Source organism: Phocoena phocoena, chromosome 4 (assembly GCF_963924675.1).
Source record: "Phocoena phocoena chromosome 4, mPhoPho1.1, whole genome shotgun sequence".
Classification (NCBI taxonomy): Eukaryota; Metazoa; Chordata; class Mammalia; order Artiodactyla; family Phocoenidae; genus Phocoena; species Phocoena phocoena.
Window position 1 is genome coordinate 80,258,138 of NC_089222.1, and position 23,837 is coordinate 80,281,974.

The following is a 23,837-nucleotide window of genomic DNA, read 5'->3' on the forward strand; positions in this document are numbered from 1 at the left end:
TTAGCATACGGTATTTGTCTTTCTCTTTCTGACTTCACTCTGTATGACATCTCCATATCTTCTTGTACTACTTTGTACATTTGTGTATTTACTACTACAGTCAAGATATGGAACAGTTCCACCATCACAAGGACCCTCTTACTGCCCTTTTATAACCATACTCATTTGTCTCCCCACCATCTTTCCACTTCTAACCTCCAGTTTAACCCCTTGCAACAATCAGTAATCTGTTCCCCATTTCTGTAATATTGTTATTTGAAGAATGCTATATAAATGAAGTCATATACAGTGTGTTACCTTTTGAGATTGGCTTTATTTGCTCAGCATAATTCTCTGGAAATTCATCAGAGTTGTTGCATGTATCAATAATTGGTTCTCTTTTCTTATTACTAACTAGCATTCCATAATATGTATATACCACAATTTGTTTATCCATTCGCCCATTGAAAGACATCTGGTAGGTATTCTGAATTCAGCTATGAACATTCAACTGTAGGTTTTTTGTATAAACATAAATTTCCATTTCTATTAAATTGCTTCACAGTGCAGTTGCTGGGATCTTGGAAATATTTTGAAGGTGGAGCCAACAGTATTTCTTGACAGATTGAAGGTGAGGTCAGAGAGAAGGAGGAATCAAGATTTCAAATTTTTGGCCTGCATGGCTGGAATAGTGGAATTGTTGATAATTGAGACAGGGAGGCTATGAGTTGAACAGGTTTAAGGAAGAACAGAAATTTTACTCATGATATGTCAAGTTGAGATGTATATTAGAAGAATTGTCAAGTAGGCAGTTGGCTAGAAGATTCTGGAGTATTACATAGGAAAGATCTGGTCTGGCAATATAAAATTGGGAGTCATCAGCCTTTAAAGCCCTAAGACTGGAAGAGATAATTGAGATAGCTAAAAAGAGGTGAGAGACCAAGCCCTGGCTACTCCATTGTCTAGAAAATAAGGAGATTAGATGAACTAGCAAGTGAAACTATTAATTTGGCTAGGCTTTGAGAACCCTGTGGGTGATATAGAAAGAGACAAAATTCATATTTTGCTCTAAAGGCACTTATAGTAAGCTAGTTGGGCAAGGGGTGTGTGTGTGTTTGTGTATCTCCAGTGATATATATGATTTTTATAAGCTGCTTTTTGAAAAGCAGTGTTTTATATAACAGCACTGAACTATAGTTGTAAAATAAAACAAAGCTAATAGAGTATATAATAAATTCCAAAATAATTCTTAGGTGCTACAGGAATTTAGATATTGGAAAAGATTAGTGTGAGTGGGGGCAGCTGGAGATGGCCTTGAAGAGGTGGGAATTAAATAGGAACTTAAAGGATGGGTAGAATATATGTAGGAGGGAGGGAGGGTAGAGACATTCCAGTGATGCTAAGTGTGATCAGTGGCTTAGAACTGGGAGTGAAGTAATATACTCAAGAAGAGTGAGAAGTGGGATCTAGTTATGATCTCATTGGCCTTGAACGGAGGGTAAGATTGAGTTGATAAAGAGGGACGAGATTATGAAGTGATTTAGGCTTTATCTGGTAGGAAATGGGAATATTTCTTATCTCTCTTAAAATTTACTTTGCTAATAACATTTCCACTCCAGATCTCTTTTGTTGCTGTTTTCATGGCATATGTTTTTCCATCATTTTATGCTCAAGTTATTATGTCTTTGAATCTGAATCTAAAGCGTGCCTATTGTAGAAAGAATATAGTTAGAGCTTGCTTTCTTCTCCAGTCTGACAATCTTTGCCTTTGACTGTGTATGCTCAATCACATTTTACAGTTTTTCATATGACTAGATTTACTCCTGCATGTTGCTCTTTGTTTTCTATATCTCTCGTGTTGTTTTTGTTCCTCCGTTCTCATTTATTGCCTCCCTTTGTGTTGAACAACTTTTTTAGTGTACAATTTTAGGTCCAGTGTTGATTTTTTTTTTTTTTTTTTTGCCGTACGCGGGCCTCTCACTGTTGTGACCTCTCCCGTTGTGGAGCACAGGCTCCGGACGTGCAGGCTCAGCGGCCATGGCTCACGAGCCCAGCCGCTCCGCGGCATGTAGGATCTTCCCGGACCGGGGCACAAACCCGTGTCCCCTGCATCAGCAGGCAGACTCTCAACCACTGTGCCACCAGGGAAGCCCCCAGTGTTGATTTTCAATATTAAAAAAATTATTTTCTTAGTGGCTGCTTTAGGAATTACAGTGTGCATTTCAGTTTATCACAGTCTGCTTCAGTTTAGTTACTGACTTAATTCCAGGAAAATATAGCACCTTTTTTCCAAAATACCTTTTCTCCTCTCTCCTTCCTGCTATTATTGTCATATGTATTATATCTATTTCTGTTATAAGCCTACTAACACACTGTTATCATAATTGCTTTATACAGTTTATGTCTGATGAAATTAAGAAAAGAAAATATGTGTAGTTTTTCTATTTTCCCATTTATATTTACCATTTGTAGTGGTCTTATTTCTCCTTGTGTATTTGAATCACCTTCTGGTATCATTTCCTTTCAGCCTGAGAGACTTGCTTTAGTATTTTTTAAAGACAGGCCTTCTGCCATTGAATATTCACCATTTAAAAAAAAAATCTGAGGATGTTTTTATTTTTCCTTTCCTGTTTGAAGAATAATTTTTCTGTATATAGCATTCTTGGTTGACAGGGTTTATTTGTTTTTTTTATTTCAGCATTTTGATTTTTTTTTAATCGCTTTCTAGCCTCCATTAGTTCGATGATTAGTCAGCTGTTAATTATATTGTTTTCCCTGTGTATATGATGAATCATTTTTCTGTTACTGCTTTCATTATTCTTCTTTTGTGGCTTCAGTTCAAAAGTGCTGTGCCTCCGTGTGAATCTTTTTGTGTTTATTCTGTTGGGGGTTCATTAAGCTTTATGGTTCAGTAGATTAGTGTTTTTCATCAAATTTGGGAAGTTTTCAGCAATTACTTCTTCAAATATATTTTTTCTCCTTTTACTTTTCCCTCTTTTCTGATGTTGCCTTTATCCATATTTTGGTATGTCTTTTTTCTGATTGCCTTTATACATATTTCTAGTTGTTTGGTAGGTGTGACATTATCCTACAGCAGGTCTCTGAGGCCCTGTTCATTTTTCTCCTGTCTTATTTTTCTCTTTGGTTTTTCAATTGAATAATTTCTAATTCTCTGTTTTCAAGTTCACAGATTTTTTTTTAAATGTCACCTCAAATCTTATGTTGAGCCCATAGTGAATCTTTTACTTCTTTTGCTACACTTTTCATCTCTAGTATTTCCAGGTTTTAAATGTTAATATTTCTTTATTGAAGTTTTCTACTTGTATAGTTGTCATCATATTTTTCTTTAATTTTTAAAATATAATTTCCCTTAATTCTTTGAACATATTAATTTGTTTAGTATATATTAAAATTTTTTTCAGCTTTATTGAGATACAATTGATGTATAATATTGTGTAAGTTTAAGGTACAACATTTTGATTTCATGCAGTTACATATAGCAAAATGATTACCATCATAGCATCTGCTAACATGTCATGGCTTGTAATTACTATTTCTTTTTTGTAATGAGAACATTTAAGGTCTACTCTCTCAGCAACTTTCAGATTTACAATACAGTATTATTAATTATAGTCATACTGTATATGAAATTCTCAAAACTTGTTTATGTTATAATTTGAAGTTTATATTCTTTGACCAGCTCCCCCTTTCCCCCAGCCTCCAGCCTCTGGCAGCCACCTTTCTAGTCTGTTTGTATGAGTTGGGCTTTTTTAGATTCCACATGTGTTATCGTATAGTGTTTGTCTTTCTCTGTCTGACTTATTTCACTTAGCATAATGCCCGCTCGCTCTCTCTCTCTCTCTCTCTCTCTCTCACACACACACATACACACACACACACACACACACACACACACACACACATTTTCTTTATCCATTCAACTGTTGATGGACACTTAGATTGTTTCTATGTCTTGGGCTGTTGTAAATAATACTGCAGTGAACATGGCAGTACAGGTATCTCTTTGAGATAGTCATTTCATTTTCTTTGGATATATACCCAGAAGTGGAATTGCTGGATCCTTTGATAGTTCTTTTTTTTTTTTTTTTCTGCTTTTAACTCTTTATTCATTACAATGATATACTGAAATAATAGAGGTCAGAATGGTAACATTTCCATAAAAAGCTCCTCAAATAGTTCTATTTTTAATATTTTGAGGAACCTCCATACTATTTTCCATAGTGGCTGCATCAGTGTACATTTCCACCAGTAGTACATCCACCAGTGTACTATTATTTTCCATAGTGGCTGCACCAGTGTACATTTCCAAGGTTCCCTTTCTCTGCATCCTCACAAACACTGGTTATTTCTTGCCTTTTTGATAATATCCATTCTAACAGGTGTGGTTTTGATTTGCATTGCCTGATGATTAGTGATGTTGAGCATCTTTTCATGTACTTGTTGGCCATCTGTATGTCGTCTTTGGAAAAATGCCTATTCAGATCCTTTGCCCATTTTTAAATCAGATTATTTGAGGTTTGTTTTATTTTGTTCTTTATTTTGCTGTTGAGTTGTATGAGTTCTATATATTTTGGATATTAACCCCTTATCTAATATATGATTTGCAAATATTTTATCCCATTCCATAGGTTGTCTTTTCATTTTGTTGATAGTTTGCTGTGCAGAGGTTTTTAATTTGAGGTAGTCCCACTTGTTTATTTTTGTTTTTGTTGCCTTTGCTTTTGGTGTCAAATCTAAAAAATCATTGCCAAGGCCAGTGTCAAGAAGCTTAACATTCTTTGAACATAATACCTGCTTTGTATTCTTGTCTGCTAAATCCAACAGCTGTGTCTACCCACAGTCAGTTTCTGTTGGCTCCTTTTCTTTTTTACCTGAGTGTAGGTCAACTTTTCCTGTTGTTTGCAGGTCTCACAATTTTCTTGGACAGTTGGAAATGTTGGATAATATATTGTAGCAACTCTGGATTCTGTTAATTTTTTTTTATTCGCCCTGAAACTTGTTTTGGGGGTTTTCTTTCTTTTTCTTTTTTTTGTAACTTACCTGCAGCTAATCTATAGAATCTTTCTCCTCCCCAGTTTGAAGCCCCTGAATTCTGTGTTAAATTTTTATTCTAATTTTAATTTTTTCTCCTCATTTCTTAGGAGTTACTCTTTGTCTGCATGGCTTAGTGGTCAGCCAGTTATTGGTTAGAGATTATGTTCAAACATTTTGAGTTTATAAAGCTTCCATAATTTTTTGGATGCTTCTGTACACGGGTTCTGTACATTAAAAATTCAGGCAGTTTTTAAGTCAGCCTCAGCTTTTACTTTCTCCAAAGGCCTTCTTGGATCTCCCATGCATATGTGCACAGCCTCTAAATCAGCCCAAGGGTATGTGCAGAGCTTATTTAGCCTCTCCATTTTCAGGATCTCCCTGTTATATTTCTTAGTGTTCTGCCAGTCTGTCATTTTCCCCACCTGGTGTTGCATCCTCAGGGTAGCAGAGCTGTGGGCTGAGCTGGGAGGTGATTGTGGGGGAAGGCAGTATTCCCTAGCAAGAAGGTCACCAGCCCCCACTGTCATAACTCCAGTATCTAGCAGTGTTTCTTGAATAAATGCTTTTTGATTTGTTGCTGCTTTTGGTTGATTTCCTGAGCCCTGAAATGATTGTTTTCTACAATGCAGTTCTTTTTACAGGTGTTTTGGGGGAGTGAATTTGCTGATTTCTTCATTCCGCTAGAGCTGAAAATCTCATTTCTTTTTGAACTTTCTGACTTCTTAGTTCCTTCCCTTGTCTCCCAACCCCAATTTAATTCACTGTAGTCAGACTTTTGTCACCACTGAAATCACTCTTGTAAGAGTCACTAACATCCTGCATTTGCCATATCCAGTTGTCTTCTATTTTCATCTTAATCAGCCTTTCAGCAGCTTTTGATATAAATGGTCAGGGCCTTTTTCTGAAAACTTATTTTACTTGGCTTCTAAGGTAATCTTCTCTCTTGCTTTTCATCCTACTTCACTGATTACTTCACTTGATTTACTCCTTTTTATACCTGTGGACGGATGGATGGATAGGTAGGTAGGTAGGTAGGTAGATAGATAAATAGATAGACAGATATAGATATATAGATATATGAATATATATATGTATTTTTCTAAACTTCTTCCCTAGGTGATATTATTAGGTCCCCTTGCTTTGAGTCCCCTTTATGCAATGACTCCCAGACATATATTTCCAGCCCCACCTTCTACCTTAAGCCTCAGTGTTTTCACTTGGATGTCTAATAAGGATTTCAAACAGAACTCTTGATCCACTTTCTCCCCCAAATTTATTTTTAGTTTTTGGAATGATCATTTAAAAACGTAAGTCTGATTATGTCATTTTCTTGGCCTCATTGGCTTTCCTTTACATTTAGTGTGAAATTCAGTTTCTCACCATTATTAATGAGAGTTTATATGACATACCACCTGCCTCTCTCTGTACTTGTCTCTTGCCTCTTCCTTTACTCAACATGTTGCAATCACATTATTCTTCTAGCTATTTTTGAATATGCCAAGCCCACCTCTAGGCATTTATATTTGGAGTTCCCTGTAACTGTAGTGCTCTTCCCCAATATCCTCACATGGTTCTCATTTTTATATCGTTCAGATTTGTGTTCAGATCTTACCTTCTTTGTGAGGTCTACTCCGACTTCTGTATCTAAAATAATAACCCTTTCTCTCTATCATGATCTGTCCTCTTACTTTACATGAAAATATATTGTTTATTCCTCCCTGTCCTCCGTAGACTGAAAGTTTCATGAGGATAAGAACTTCGTTAGTCTTGTTTACTGCCATATCCTTAATACTGTAAATGATGCCTGTCACAGAATAGGTGCACTGTATTTGTAGAATAACAATTTTTTTTTTCTGTAGAATTAGTATGTCATTAGTGTACTAATAAAGAATGACTCAGTAAAAATGGTTAGGCTTGGGATAGTTGTGTGTTAAATGCATCTCAGACATGAACTTTGTCTAATATTAGCTTGATTAATAATTTAAAATATTACTCTATGAAATTTATATTTTGGATCTTTTAGGGAATTTTTTTTTTTTTTTTTGGCTGTGTTGGGTCTTTCATTGCTGTGCACTGGCTTTCACTAGTTGTGGTGAGTGGGGGCTACTCTTCATTGTGTTGGGTGGGCTTCTCTTGTTGTGGGGCACGGGCCCTAGGTGTGCGGGCTTCAGTAGTTGCGGCACGTAGGGTTAGTAGTTGTGGCTCACGGCCTCCAGAGCGCAGGCTCAGTAGTTGTGGTGGACGGGCTTAGTTGCTCTGCAGCATGTGGGATCTTCCTGGACCAGGGCTCAAACCCGTGTCCCCTGCATTGGCAGGCGGATTCTTAACCACTGAGCCACCAGGGAAGTCCTGGGGAATTTTAAAATGAGAAAATTTAAGCCTCCTTTCAAAAATAATAGAATATGAACAGGAAGTAAGGGTAGATGAATATTTTTTAAGTTCATTTGTATCATATTTAAAATTTTTTATTCATTTATTTATTTATAAATCTATTTATTTATTTTTGGCTGCATTGGGTCTTCGTTGCTGCACACGAGCTTTCTCTAGTTGCGGTGAGTGGGGGCTACGCTTCGGTGTGGTGCACAGGCTTCTCATTGTGGAGCACGGGCTCTAGGTGCGCGGGCTTCAGTAGTTGTGGCGCACGGGCTTAGTTGCTCCCTGGCATGTGGGATCTTCCCGGACCAGGGATCAAACTCGTGTCCCCTGCATTGGCAGGCGGATTCTTAATCACTGTGCCACCAAGGAAGTCCCTAGATGAATATTTGGTCCTTGTACTTGCTTCACTTATGCATTCTTTTTGATAAAAGATCATATGCATAAACTTAACACAACTTCTGTTATCTGGGAATTTAATAGTTCTCTGTTACCTTGGTTAATGAGTCTGGAAAAATAGATAGCTTATCTTAACATGGCTGGCTATGTTAAAAACAATCTTAATATCTGAGAGGAGTGAGTCTTAGCTTACTAGCAGTTCTCCCACAAAACTAGCTACCTAGATGTGAATTGGCAAAGTATAGCCATACTTCAGAAATAGCTTCAATTTGGAAGAAATGGAAAGTTTTGAAATTTGTAAAATTTTCTGTGTCCTTCTCTGTAACAGTCAAAACTCAGAGTCTGATACAAGTTATTATTTTTGTTAAAGCAAGTATACTGTACTGTCTTAAGTTTCTGTTTATTGCTTCAGCTATAAACATTTTATAACAAGTAATGGAGTGAAAGATGGATATTTTATAAAAGGATTTTAAATATCACTGTGTACATAAGCCCAGCTCTCACAGTCAGTTTCAAGGGACAGAAGGAGAGTCATCTTGAGTTTCCTATTTCCTTTTAGAGGACATGCTAGAACCATCATAGAGTCTATTGGAAGTTTCTAGAGGAGGAGGAACATTTGCTTATTTCTGCTACCATCTTCCAAGAACTGGAGCCCACTCTGCTCTAGGACAGTTCTGCTTATTAGGCTCTTTGTCCGCAGTACACCCCCCACCCCTCTATATTTTGGCCTTGTTTTCTAACCATAACATCATTTACCTTCCAAATTCCCAGGTATGTACTTTATGTTTCTAGCTCTTCTAAATCACCATTTTAGTTGCAATTGTATGTTTTCTGTCCGCTTAACAGACATTTTGGTATTCTTTCTCTGTGTTATATAATTTGGACTTTATTAACTGGATTTCTGACAGCTAAGTATAATGGTTGGAATTGTTAATATACATGTACTCTTCAAATTTATTACTGCAAAATTCATGGTGTTAGGAAGTTGTCATATTATTTAATGTTTTATTTTCTTGAAGCACAATTTTGAAACGCCCCAAAGGGAATATTATTTGTGGAATCTATAAATTTACCAGGACTGTACAATTTCCAGCATGTCATATTTTAACTCTGGCAACTGAGCCCTTCTAATGGGGCTAACTCTCAGATTTTTCACTGTATCTTGGAAAATAATAGGGCTTGTGAGAGTTTTCTTGGCACCCAAATTTATTTATTTGGTGAGAAGTTTGATTTTTATTATAGTTGCAGAAATTATAGTAATAATAGCTTCTTTCAGATATCTCTTACATACTGTAGACTAGTGCTTCTCAAGCTATTTGTAGTGAGGTACTGGTTTTAAAAATTTCTAATTCATTGAAGACTGATATTTTTTATAAAATACAATAAAAATGAATTATGAGAAAAGTGAATTTTAAGAAAATACAAAATGTAGGCCCCACTTTTAATTATAAGATTCATAGATATAAAATTATTCTTTCAAGTTGCAATAAAAGAGTCTGAACACTTATTCTCAATTTCTGTATTTATCTTATTGCATAACAGTAATAAATAGTTCACAGACTGGTCTATAGATGACACTTTTTAGTAACATATCTATAACCTGCTCTTTGTAGTGCTTAATGTTATTTCAGAAGCATCTTAGTCAATATGAATAGCAGTTATCCTTTAAAAAATATTTTCATGTGTTTCCTTTTCAGAACCGAGAGCTCCAAATCATGAGAAAGCTAGATCACTGTAACATAGTCCGATTGCGTTATTTCTTCTACTCAAGTGGTGAAAAGGTAAGTCTTGTAGAACGTTGATACTGAATATTGTGATAGACTTGTTATTCTTCTAAAAATAGTCCATATCCCACCTTCCCCTTGAAACAGCTTTGCTCATTGAATGGAAGTATTCCAAAACACAGGCCCTAGTGATTCTGACCTCAAGATATGATTATTGAATATCATTAGTTATATCAGGAAAATGTTAATGAAATGATAGAGGGGATTAATTTTTAAGAATTTTCTTCTTTTTAAAACACTTGTCTTCAGTTCTAAAGCAAATATGTATATATTTTAAAACCTTTTGTGTTCCTTATTTGCTTCTGGAGCCCCATGATAGTTCACCTGTTTATTGGAGGGAGGAAAATGATGTCATATTGTTAAGTGGAAGTGTTGGAGGGGAAAGGGAACCAGGAGGACTTTGGTAGGACCAGAATGAGACTTAAACTTTGGGAAGCAAGTTTAACCTATCCTTGGCTAGGGAAAAAGTTGGAAAAGATATAATATTACGGAACTTCTTAATAAGTGATCACTATTTATGATCACATTTAATTCTGTGAAAGCAAAGGATAATTAAAGAAGATTTCATGCTTTGGATCCCCCCTTGCCCCCTACCCCGACCCCCTTGGTCTTTGTCTTTAGAAGATGCAATGGCTAATGTCACTGTACTAACTGGAGTTGGAAGCATAGAAAACCAGTTTCTTCTGTTTTACCATGGTCTTTTTCTTTCTGTCTGTTCACTGTTCCTTCTTCCTAGATTCAGTCTTCCTTCACTGGTTTGGGGTAAGGGGGAGGGCAGGTAATAAACACTTCATCTTTTTGGCTAAATAAACATTACTTTGGATACGTTCATTTGATATTTTTGGACCTCACATACCATGCTTATACTGTCCCAAAGCCCTTAGATCCATGGTACCTCTTGATTTCTAGCCCAGTTCTTTTTACTCACATATTTCCCAGTGTACCATTTAATCGTTTTCCATTAAATTTTATTGAGATTATTTTCTTAGAAATTCTTTTTTCATGACAGAGCCTGTAATATGGGAAAATACCTATGTATTAAGCCAGAATTATGATATACATGCCTGCAGATATATAGTTGTTGCGTGCGTGCGCGCGCGTGTGTGTATATGATAGCTAATGTTCTAACAACCATAATTAGCAGATTGGCCCTTTAGTGACTCTCATTTCTTAGGTGTTTTTTTAAAAAAAATTTTTTTTAAGTTTAAATGATGGCCTCTGCTTGTATTAAGGACCATAAACCCTCAAATTTTTTGAGCTCTTTTGTTCCTAAAGCCCATATTTGGTTCATGCTCCTTTTTTTTTTTTTTAACGTAGCAAACTGCCTGTTATGTCTTTGATCTTACCTGTTTTGACATGTTTTTACTTTTTCCTGTCCCTTCCCAAATGAAATTATGGAGCATCTGTTGTGTGCACAGCACTCTTATAATGGAATTTCGCATCCCTATGGGTTTTGTTATTAAATGCTAGACATTATAATACCCCAGGGAGGAAAGTAAAGGTCAGAACTATTTGTTCCATGAACCACTGAATTGCATGTGGATTCATTTGCAAAGGTCTCCCTACAAAGCCCCTTAAACATCTTCTCTTGATTACTTAATTTATATAGCTTTCCCTGGATAAACAACAAGGTCATATTGTATAGCTCAGGGAATTATATCCAATATCCTGTAATAAACCATAGTGGAAAAGAAAAAAAAAAATATATATATATATATGTGTGTGTGTGTATGTATGTATATAGCTTTTCCTGTATGCCAGGCACAGTTTCAGTGCTTTACAAATACTAACTCATTTAATTCTTACGAAGATAAAGAGCAGAAAGGGAAGCACAAAACTTTTGAACAAACCTTTTCAAGACTACCTTTTGTGGTAGCACCTAAAGGCTTACCTGTCTGGTTTTGGTTTGGTGGAAGCCCCCATCACAATCTGCCCTTACCCTTACTTAATCCTGCAGGAGTGACGATGGACTGACTGTTATCTGTGTACCCCAGAGGACGATTTCCTCCCTGCTGCTATTCAGAGCTGCTTATTTATCTTAAATGGTCTTACAGATAAAGAGCAATTGAGAAGTCATTAGGGGAAGATAACCGGAAGGACAATGCACTTCTCTCTATTATAAAAAAGAAATACATATACTTTCTAATATTTCATTTATCTCAGAACTTTCTCTTGAGTGTTGTAAGTTTTCCAAAGTGAAAAAAACACCCCTTTTAATTTTGCATGGCTCCATTAAGAGAACAGAAAGAAAGGAAGAAAACTTGTGATGTGTTGCTGAAAATAATGATCCTCCGTTGTCAAAAAAGGGAAGGCTTTCTAAAGATATGCAGAAGTATATAGGTTAAGGAACTTCCATAATCTTCCAGCCACCAAACTGATAATTTCTTCTTCCCCTACTCATGATCTTCACTTCCTTGCTTCTGAATTGTTCTGGCAGGACTAACATCACTCCAGAGACCAGGTAGTAAACTAATATTTCTCATATGAGAAAATGGATTCTGCTCTAGGTTTGAGAGCTCAGGTTTGTTAGTTCTAACTCTCCAAGAGTAGGTTACTGAGAGTGAACTCAGAGCTGCTGTTTAGAAAGGGATCTAAATGTCTTGTGAAGAGCATTATATGTTGCCTATGTATATATATTAGAAGAGTTTAGGGGGAGGAAATAATAAAGTAGTAGTTTGAAATGCCTCTGGGATATGCAGATAGAGATGCCCAGTAGACATATACATGTAAGACTTCTAGGTGGTGGTGGTGGGACTCTAAGTGGAGAGATGACATTGACAAGGTTGGGTAGATAGGGTGTGTAGTCATGTTGTAGAGCTCTTAGGAGTCAGGAAGGAGGGAGAGGTGATGTTGTTTGAGCAAAGAGCTAGCAGTTTATCAGTATTGCTCTCTTGTCCTAGAATATGTTGAGGGTTGAGAGCAGGCTTCATTTGAGAGAGGTGCAAGGAAACCAGTGCCTTTGGGTTGGATCCAGGTTTTGTCTAGGGCAAGGCAGTGAAAAGAACCCTCTTTGAAGAGACTGGGGTTTGAAGCTCTGTGAAGAGTTTCTTTTGGGGTTTCAGATCGCTTAGGGGAAGCTCTGAGCAGGAGATCTCTGGTAAGAACATGAGCCTAAAGGAGGTGTGAGGAGGCCATTAGAATGAGTTGACGGCATTGTGAGTATGAGAAAGAGAAGGTTTCAGTGTTTCATCATTATAGGCATGAAATTCTTGTTAGGTTCTGTGGATATGTTTAAATATAAATGGGAATATTTTTTAATCCTCTCATCATCTTCATCATCTCTGATTCTCTTTCTTCTCTATGATTTTCAATCACTCTGTTCTTCTCAGCTTTTTATCACCTTTTCCTTCAGTCTCTGTCCACATTCTGGGTTTCTGGCCCTTTCACTCTGGGCTCTTTGTCTCTTTCTGTCTCTGGGTTTCTATCCCATTCTCTTGGTCTGTGGCACCCCCTCATATTTCTTTCCTCTTTAACTCTGGTGTCTATCTGTCCATCTGTTTCTCTCTCTGTAGGCTACTTCTTTTCAACCTCTTTCTCTGGGTTTCTGTACCCCTCATTCATTGGGTTTCTACCCATCCTACTCTCTTTGAATATTTGATCCTTTCTACATTTTTGTGTGGATTTCCATCTGTCCTGAGCCTTCCTCATTCACTCTCTTGGTATGTCTTCTCTCTGAGCCTCTACTACTCCTTTTTTGGGAATTTTTTTAAAAAGGAAAAATTTTCACTCACTATCCTGGCTTTTGACTTCAGTACTACATATCTTATTCTGTATGTTCATGTTCTACATAGTTGTATGAATAACTATTTTAACCTTGTTAAGTATTCAGAATCTCATAAAAGCTTTCCCTTTTTGCCTCATAATATTTTTAGTTATTGGTTATGTAATATTCCTCTGGGTTTTTGTACTACATAATACTCTTAACTGTTCCCCTATTGTTATTTTTAATTTTAGAATTGTAGCTAAGCTATCCAAAAGTCTCATCATAATTTTTGTCCATAAGCATTTTCCAGCTCTGGGTTCAAGTAGGATGGCTGTTATATTTGACAAATATGTCCACTGACCACAGTTTGACTGAATGGTTATACCTATTTTGGTGACCTTCTCTTTATTGTACTCCACCCTGCCATTTTAAAGACTGTTTTTCTTTAGGAATTATACATAATCAGCTTTCAGCCTATAATTGTGGAAGAGAGTAGCCAATGTAGCTAGAAGAAGGAGGAATTAGTCAGGACAGGGACTAGAAATGTGACCAAATTAGTCCCAGTCATTAGTTTTCTGGTTGGAATTATTAGTATTTGCTGTAATAACTGGAGCATCATGTAGTCAATTAGTATACTCCAGGTTAACCAATAGATTTTATTAACTCTGATTTAGTTCAGAGTAATTAGTACTCTTTCTCCTTGATCAGAGAGAAATGGAATTTTTTAAAGGTTTTGAACAGTCTGGGCTTATAATAGTTTTGTGAATTCCAAGTATCTTAGAGAATAGTGGTTTTTAGTATTAATATTTAGCAATAGGAACCTTTCTCCCCCTAAATGAAATTTATGAAGAATCCCTGTTCTACAGGTAGAATAGATAAAAAACAAAGTTGTTCTGGTTGAAACTGGGATATGGGACCAGCTGACTTTACCTTCCCTTGAGTTGCGGCTCACCTTTGTAGAACCTTGGGTCTCTGTAGGAGTATGGAAATCATATTTTGTTTTTACAGGAGCCTTCAATTTTATTTAAATCAATTAATAGTTTTCTGTAAGAAATATTTCTCTAAGTAGCCTTACATATAAAAATGTTTTACCTGTGGTTCATCATAGATTGATTACTTGAGTGATAAAGGTTATCTTCCTTAAATAAAACTCCCCATTTGTATGAGAGACAGTTTAAATAGCAAGGTTTGCAAATTGATTTTATTCCTCATACCAACTTTTCTATTGAGAGTAGCTGTGTGGAGGGCTGTGTTCAGAAAGTGAAGATTGTACCAGTGCTTCTGGGATCAGGGAGAAGAATGCTGTGCTTAATTATGCCTGTTTGTCACTAGCCCTGGAGAGGAAAGGTTGGGGTGAATCCATTCTGAAAAGTAAAGAGCTCTGGCTCTTTGGGTTTGCATCCTATTTGTGCCACTTGATAGCAGTATGACAGGGCAAGATATTTACCTTTGTAAACCCTTTTCAACCCCTGTCATCTGTACAGTAGGGATTTTGTAAGGAAAAAATGTAATAATGTTTACTAAGTGCTTATCATAGCACGTGGCATATAATTAACACATTAACTTACTATTTTACAAATTATTGTTTAATAATAGCAAATATATGTTGCACTTGCTATGCATCCAGATACTTAAACCTCACTGCAACCCAGTGAAGAAAGGGTATACTGTTATATCCCCATTTTATAGAAGAAGAAACTGAGGCAGTCACAGTTAAGTTACCTAAGAGTCCTACAACTACAGAGTGTCAAAGTTAGGAGTCAACTCCAGAGTCTGTGTCTCCAGAGTCTGTGTAATATTGCTATACCATTTAGCATAGAATGTAGATTTCTCTAGAAGCAGTGTGTTAGAAACGTAACACTTAAAAATGTCTTAGTAGAGCTGCAGCGTTGGCGGCAGGGAAGAGTGCTCCCGCGGACCACTCTGCTTTCCCGCGCGGCGCCGCTTCCCGCCGCGCCTCTGCCTCCTGCTGGGCCCGGCCATCGGCTTCCTCCTCCCCAGACTGCCCTCAGCCCGCTCGCCGGCCGGCTCCGTTATGGCTACCCGGAGCCCCAGCGTCGTGATTAGTGATGATGCACCAGGTTATGACCTAGATTTATTCTGTATACCTAATCATTATGCTGAGGATTTGGAAAAGGTGTTTATTCCTTATGGACTAATTAAGGACAGGACCGAATCGCTGGCTCAAGATGTGATGAAGGAGATCGGAGGCCATCACATCGTGGCCCTCTGTGTGCTCAATGGGGGCTATAAGTTCTTTGCTGACCTGCTGGATTACATCAAAGCACTGAACAGAAGTAGTGATAGATCTATACCTGTGACTGTAGATTTTATCAGACTGAAGAGCTGCCGTAATGACCAGTCAACAGGTGACATAAAAGTAATTGGTGGAGATATCTCTCAACTTTAACTGGAAAGAATGTCTTGATTGTTGAAGATATAATTGACACTGGCAAAACAATGCAGACCTTGCTTTCCTAGGTCAAGCAGCATAATCCAAAGATGGTCAAGGTTACAAGCTTGCTGGTGAAAAGGACTCCTCGATGTGTTGGATATAGACCAGACTTTGTTGGATTTGAAATTCCAGACAAGTTTGTTGTAGGCTATGCTCTTGACTATAATGAATACTTCAGGGATTTGAATCATGTTTGTGTCATTAGCAGAATGGGAAAAGCAAAATACAAAGCCTAAGATGAGAGTTCAAGTTGAGTTTGGAAACAGCTGGAGTCCCATTGAAGTCACCAGGAAAATTATCAAATGTTCTAGTTCTATGGCCATGTGCTTAGTAGATCTTATTGCATGTATCTTCTAAGAATTTTATCCGTTTTGTACTTTAGAAAGGTCAGTTGCTGCATTCCTGAACCCTTTATTTGCACTATGAGCCTATAGACTATCAGTTCCCTTTGGGTGGATTGTTGTTTGACTTGTGAATGAAAAGTCTCTTAAACCACACCACTATTGAATGAAAATATTGAAACTGTATCTGTAAGAAACATTGAAAGAAAAAAATATATTTGTTTTTTAATTGGTATTTTAATTTTTATATATTCAGGGAAGAACAGAAGTGATTGAATATTGTTAATTATACCACTGTGTGTTTAGAAAAGAAGCAGTCAGTTTCATATCGGTGACAGCATTTAGAGGTATCGTTATGTCGGATAAACCATATGTCCTGGAGTTATTTTAGTAGGTTTCAGTAGTATTAACTGTATTTTCCCACTTGTTCAGATTATTTCTGGCGAATCTCTGTCAACAGTTCCTTTTAAATACAGGTCAATAAGTTCTAAAAACCTACCACTTTTTGAAGTCTTCAATGTAAAAATCCTTAAAATAAAGGCTGTCTCTTTAAAAGAAAAAAAATGTCTTAAGTAATGATTAACAAGGGGAGATTGTACAGTGTCTACTTTGTAGAACTTTTTAAGAAGAGAATAAATAGCCTTTTGCTGTATGATAGTAATAGTAGTAATAGTAAATAGTAATACTAATAGTAAATAGTAATAATAGCCCAAACTTATATGGTGCTTACTATATGACTATAACCTAAACATTTTACTTACTCTTTTGTTTTTTGTTTTCTATTTTTTTGGAAGAGCTTTTGAGAGGATTGTTGTTAATTCTTCTTTAAATGTTTGTTAGAATTTGCCATTGAAACCAGCTGGCTTTGGACTTGTGGGGAAGTTTTTGCTTACTGATTCAATCTCTACTTGTCATACAGGTTTGTTGAGATTTTGTGTTTCATCTTGAGTCATTTTAGTGATTGGTGTGTTTCTAGGAATTTATCAGTTTCATCTACATTATCTAATTCGTTGGCACACAGTTTATTGTATTCTGTTTAGTCCTTATTTCTATGAGGTCAGTAGTAATGTCCTCACTTTCATTTCTGATTTAGTTATTTGTGTCTTCTCTCTGTCAGTCTAGCTAAAGGTTTCAACTTTGTTGATCTTTTCAAAGAACCAACTTTTGGTTTTCTTGAATCTATTGTTTTTTTCTGGTCTCTTATTTTATTTCTGGTCTAATCTTTATTATTTTCTTTCTTCTAGTAGTTTAGGTTTAGTTTCCTCTTCTTTTTCTAGTTTTTCAGGATGTAAAGTTAGGTTATTGACTTAAGATCTTCTTAATGTAGGCATTTACAGCTGTAGATTTCCCTGAGTACTGCCTTCACTGCCTCCCATAAGTTTTGGTATATTGTGTTTTTGTTTTCATTTATCTCTTAAGTATTTTCTAATTTTTCTTGTTTTAGAGTGTGTTGTTTAATTTCCTTTGACCTGTTGGTTGTTAACAATGTGTTGTTTAATTTCCACACATTTGTGAATCTTTTGGTTTCCTCTTATTGATTTCTAGTTTTATTTCATTGTGGTTGGAGAAGATAACTTTGTATAATTTCAGTCTTTTTAAACTTATTGAGATTTGTCTTGTGACCTAACATATGACATATTCCGGATAACATCCCATGTACACTTAAGAAGAATTTGTATTCTTCTGTTTTGGGGTAGAATATTCTATATATATCTGTTAGGTCCAGTTGGTTTATGGTGCTGTTCAAGTCCTCTGTTTTTTTTATTGCTCTTCTGTCTAGATGTCCATTATTGGAAGTGGTGTATTAAAGTCTCCCAGCTATTGTTGTAGAATTGTTTATTTCTTCCTTCACTTCTATCAATATTTGTATCATGTATTTGGAACTCTGTTGTTTAGTGAATATATTATATAATAGTTATATCTTCTTGATGAATTGACCCTTATTAAAATATAATGTCTTGAATGCCTTTTATTTCTTTTTCTTGCAACTGCCCTGGCTAGAACCTCCAGCATGATGTTGAGAAGAGATGAAGGCAGACATCCTTGTCTTGTTTCCAATTTTAGAGAGAAGTATTTAGTCCTGCATTTTTAAGTGTGATTTTTAGCTGTGTTTTTTGTAGATGTCATTTATCAGGTTGAGGAGGTTCCTTGCCATTGCTAGTTTGTTGAGCATTTTTATCATGAAATGCTGTATTTCTTCAAATGGTTTTCCCCCATCTGTTGGGGTTTTTGTCCTTTATTCTATTAATAAAGTATTTTACATTAATTTTTTGAATGCTAAACCTGCCTTGCATTTCTGGAATTAATAACATTTGGTCATGGTGTATAATTTTTATATGTTGCTGGATAGTATTTTTTAGAGGATTTTTGCATCTGTATTCATAAGGAATATAAATTAGCCATCTTTCTTTCTTTCCCCTTCTTGTGATGTCTTTGTTTGGTTTGGTATCAGGGTAATACTGGTCTCATAGAATGAGTTAGGAAGTGTTTTTGTCTTCTATTTTTTTGAAAATTTTTGTGAAGAATTGGTATTGATTCTTCTTTGAAGGTTTGGTAGGTTTCTCCAGTGAAGCCATTTACAACAGGTCACTTTTTGTGGTAAATTTTAAATTACTAATTCAGTTACTTTACTTGTAATAGGTGTACTTAGATTTTTTTATTTCTTCTTTTGTCCGTTTTGGTGATTTGTTCATTTCATCTAAATTATCTTATTTATTGGTATAAAGTTTATACTTTTGTCTTAAAATTCTTTTTGTTTCTTTAAAGTCAGTTGTGATGTCTCGTCTTTCATTCCTGGTTTCAGTAATTTGAGTCTTATGTTTCTTGGTCAGTCTAGCTCAAGGCCTGTCAATTTTGTTGATTTTTTTTTTTCAGTGAACCAACTTTTGATTTCATTAAGCTTTTAAAATTGCTTTTGTATTCTCCAGTTTATTTATTTATGTTCTAGTCTTCATTATTTTCTTCCTGTGGGTTTATTTTGCCTTTTTTTTCCCCCTACTTTTTTAAGCTAGAAGTTAAGCTTATTGATTAGAGATCTTTCCTCTTTTAAATGTCACTTATTGGTCAGAGGCTATGCTTAAAGTCCCGTTAGCCAGTTATATTTTTATCCTTTACCATTGGATGTTTGAGTGGCTTGGGTGCTGCTATCATAGTTCAGGGAGTTCATATTTATTTGCCACATGTTGAACCAGGGACTAGTAGCTTGGACTTTCCCCTATGATTGCTCCTGAGAGGGTACAGCCTTGGGCATTCAGTCTTTTTGACTGCCAGGATGAATGTGATTTTACTTCCTGGGAGTTGCTCTTGAGTCAGTTTATTGTTTAGTCAAATGTTTGGTCAGAGGTTGCTTGTAAGCCCCTTGTGCCAGTGATGCTTCTGCTGTACGTTGATGTATCTGTGTGCAACTTGGGGAATGCTTCAAGTTTGTCCTGCATGCTGCTCAGCTAGCACCTGTACACATTGGGGTTTTCTGGGGTTTTTTTTTTTTTTTTTTTTTTTTTTTTGCGGTACGCGGGCCTCTCACTGCCGTGGCCTCTCCCATTGCGGAGCACAGGCTCCGTACGCACAGGCTCAGCGGCCATGGCTCACGGGCCCAGCCGCTCTGCGGCATGTGGGATCTTCCCGGACCGGGGCACGAACCCATGCCCCCTGCATCGGCAGGTGGACTCTCAACCACTGCGCCACCAGGGAAGCCGTGTACACGTTCTTATTGACCTCCAGAGATGACTGTAATCCCAAGTAGGCTCTTCTTGGCTATCTCTGTCCTTAGTTCTTTCTATTAAATTTTTGGTGCCTTGCTTTGTTTGTGTCATGAACCTACCAGCCACCTCTTAATTGCTCTCCAAAAAGATCTCCACTGTTTTTAGGCAACGCCTATAGGCTAGAGTTCTTCCTACTATATTGCAAATAGTCTCTTTCAGCAGAGCACTTAGCCTGCCTTTCCCTCTGGACAAAGCCCCTTTTCTACTGCCCTAGAACTGGGGTGAGAACTCACTTTTCCCGGAGTAACATCCCCACTTTATGTAGGGCACTGGAGGAGGCGCAGTGCAATGGCAGCCCCTGGTCTTCACAAGTTGGCCCTCTCCAAGTGGGAGATCTTCCCTGTGAGCAGATTGAGGATGAGGCTCTCGGGGCCCTAGCCTACTCTGCCTGGAGTAGGCCTTCTCTGGCTTACTAGTGGGGACTGAGTGGGGGAAGGGAGACACAGTTCTCTTGGCTGGGATAAGTCTTTTGCAACTTGGGATGCAGCTTTTCCCTCCTGGGGTGAAACCATAGTTCCTGATTGGTTTCTGAGCAGAGAGGGTGCTGTCTGGATTAAGAGTGCTGGGTAGACCTTTCCAAACATGGAGGTAGGATGGCAGGGTAAAGGAGCAGGTCTGTGCTAAAATGCCATAGACTCTTGCAGTTCTTACCAAGATTTGCTTCTTCACTTGCTGTGCGCCCTTAGAACAATTTCCAGATACTTTACACGACTGTTTGCTAATCATTTTATCATTTTGCTTTGCTGAGGAGAAAATTTGAACTCCTTGTGCTGCTATTTCAGAAGTCCTGCTTTCCCTCTTACTATTTTCTACACTTTGTGGACTGCTTAGTGAAATTGTTATTCTAGATAGAAAAGATGAATAAAAAGAGGCCTCCAACTATAGTGGGTGCGTACTGTAGTGTAGAGGGATAGACTAAAAAGTAATGACTGAGCATATGCTAATCGTCTATGTCTGTTTACCTCATTAGCTAAAAAAATTTTACGTAAACACAAAAAATTAGAACCTTTTACTAATACTTTATAAAACATATACCAAAATAAATATTTTAAAACATTAAATAGATATATCCTATATATAATTTTTATCACATTCATATTCTCAGTGATATTCTTTTGGTTAACTGTAGAATTACATAATGTCTTAAATCGTGAATAAAAATACAAATTTTTCTTTTAAAATTTTATGATTTATAAAGTGCTTTTTTTAATGCATTTTTGTCATTTATGCATCATAACAGTACTCTAGATAGAAGTACTATTTCGTTAGTTTTATCATTGGGAATGTTGGAGTCTTGTGTGACTAAAGAATCTGTCCAGTGTTGTATAGTTAGTTAGTAACCATGGGAACCATTTTCAAGCATAGATTCTTCATCTATAAAGTCTGTGTTCTTTCCTACCTCCTACTCTCTTCACATTGTAAAGTTTACTTTATTTCAATTTACTGGCACTGTGTAGTGTTTTAGGTACAAAGACAAAGTATAAGATCTGTCTAAATGAGTTTGAAGAAGGACAAGAAGAGAAATAATACTTCAAAGTGATACATGGAAAGACAGTTATTTGTACTATGAACAGAAATAGGATGGAGGAAAGTAAAAAATTATCCAGAGGAGTCAGCAAAGGAATTACATAGGAGAGGTGATGCTTATTCAGGGTTTTGAAGGCCAAATAGGAGCTATTTTGATAACTAGTGCAGAATAAGTATGTGTCAATTTAGAAGTCCAGGATGTTTGAAAAGTTTATTGGAGTTAAAGAGCATAGTCTGTGTAAGGAGATACAGGTATTTCGAAATTTCAGGTATATAAAGTTAGGGGAGTGTGGGGACAGTAGTGGGAGGTGAAGCTGAGGAAGTAAAAGTGGATTCATAATTGTTTGGGTCAAGGTCAGCCTCCCTATATGAAAAGGATATTTTGTTATGTTGTTGTTTTAAATTAAATGAAACCCTGTTATAGAAATGACATACATATAGAAATGGTATACAAAGTTATAGCTAAGTGTATACATGGCCAAGTTTACAAAATAAACCCCCATCACTTTTTTTCTCTCACCTTTCTTACTGTGTGAAAATTATTGATAGCAAGGAATTTTATTCACTTAAATAAAGAGGTTGCCTAAATAAGGCCAGTTTTGTATCTTCCTTAAAATTTTATGGTGATTTCTACTGAAGTGGTACATTGATAATCTGGATGAAACTTTTACTGATGAAATGCTGACATTTTTATTGGAGTGTGACCTAGAGAATAAATATATAGGTAATGTAAAACTCCTGCAGTGGATGAATTGTCAAGACCTCCTCATAAATTATAAATGTTACTAAGAGCAATAAGATGCTAACTATCATCTGCTTGAAAATGTTAATCCAGGAGTTTCTTGTTAATGTCAGTTATTACCATGTTTTAATGTTATTTTAATATTTTACTAAAACTAAAATATTATTACATTCATATTATAAAAAAATTGAGGTAACACAGAAGGGCAGTAGACAACAGTAAAATCTTCTTTACCCTAATCCCTAACTCCCCAAATCCCTTTCCACAGAGGTAAATTTCCTATGTGCATATATGAGCACATATATCATAGGTTAATATAACAGCATAATAATATGGCCTTTATGTCTGTGTGTGTAGACACTGCACCCAGTTTCCTCTGTTGTTAACATCTAATGTTAGTATGGTACATTTATTATAATTAATGAACCAGTATTGATAACATTATTATGTATCCATAGTTTATTCAGATTTCCATAGTTTTTGTTTGTTTGTTTTTTAATATTTATTTACTTATTCGGCTACACTGGCTCTTAGTTGAGGCATGCGAGATCTAGTTCCCTGACCAGGGATCAAACCCAGTGCCCTGCACTGGGAGCATGGAGTGTTAACCACTGGACCACCAGAGAAGTCCCAGATTTCCTTAGTTTTTACCTAATGTCTTTTTTCTCTTCCATGATCCTGTTTAAGCTACCATAGTGCATTTAGTTATTATGTCTCTTAGGCTCCTCTTGGCCCTGGCAATTTCTCAGACTTTCCTTGTTTTTGATGACCTTGACAGTTTTGAGGAATACTAGGTAGAGATTTTGTGGACTGCCTCACTATTGGAATTCATCTGATGTTTATCTCATAACAAACTAGGGCTATAGGTTATTTGGAAAAAGACCACAGAGTGCTATTTTCATCACATCATATCAAGGGTATGTGCTATCAATAAGAATTGCTATTAATCTTGATTACCTGGCTGACCTTGTATTTTTCAGTTTTCTCCACTGTAAAGCTGCTCTTTTCCCCCCATTTCCATGCTGTATCCTTTGGAAGGAAGTCACTATCCATAGCCCACACCTAAGAAGAGGGGAGTTATTTTTCTTAAGGGCAAAGTTGCTACATAAACTATTTGGATTTCTTTTGCGTGAAAGATTGTCTCTTCTCCCCCATTTATTAACCTATTATTTACTTATATCAGTGTGGACTCATGCATATTTATTTTATACTTTGGGTTATAATCTAATACTACTTTATTTTATTAATCAAATTGTTCCTGCTTTGGTTATTGGGAGCTCTTTGCAGTTAGCATCTCTTCTCCTTTGACATACCTCTATTAATGTGGGTCTCAGTTTTGTTTTGGTTTGTGTTTTTGAGCATGTCTACTTTCTGGCATATAGATTATTTTAAATTTCTTTTCACAAATCTTCAATCATCTTTGTGTGTGTGCATGCACATATACATAAGCATACACATACGGAATTGTTTTCATAGACTTAGTTCGTAGAAATGGCATTGCTGAGTTGAAATGGGTGTCTGTTCATCTTCACTTTGGGATGAATATATTAGCCCATTGACTTCCCAAAAGATTGCAAGAGTTGGGACATTCACCAGAAGTGTATAATGGTGCATTTTGGACAGGGACACTGTTCCAATACTTAGTTCTCTCAGATTGACTTTTCTTTTCCAATTTGATATATAAGAAATGGTAGCTGATTGTTATTTTTATTGCATTT

At 36.4% G+C, this 23,837-nt stretch overlaps 1 protein-coding gene and 1 pseudogene across 6 annotated transcripts in view; both read left to right on the forward strand.

Annotated features, from left to right (window-relative positions):
- The window catches only part of GSK3B (glycogen synthase kinase 3 beta), a 196,857-nt gene that overhangs the window by 87,994 nt on the left and 85,026 nt on the right, over positions 1–23,837 (forward strand). For all 6 annotated transcript variants that reach the window (XM_065876537.1, XM_065876539.1, XM_065876538.1 and 3 more), the window contains exon 3: positions 9,504–9,587. In XM_065876537.1, the coding sequence (XP_065732609.1) occupies positions 9,504–9,587 (84 nt within the window). The remainder of the gene's footprint in view (positions 1–9,503; positions 9,588–23,837) is intronic.
- LOC136122322 (hypoxanthine-guanine phosphoribosyltransferase pseudogene) lies at positions 15,329–15,984 on the forward strand (annotated as a pseudogene).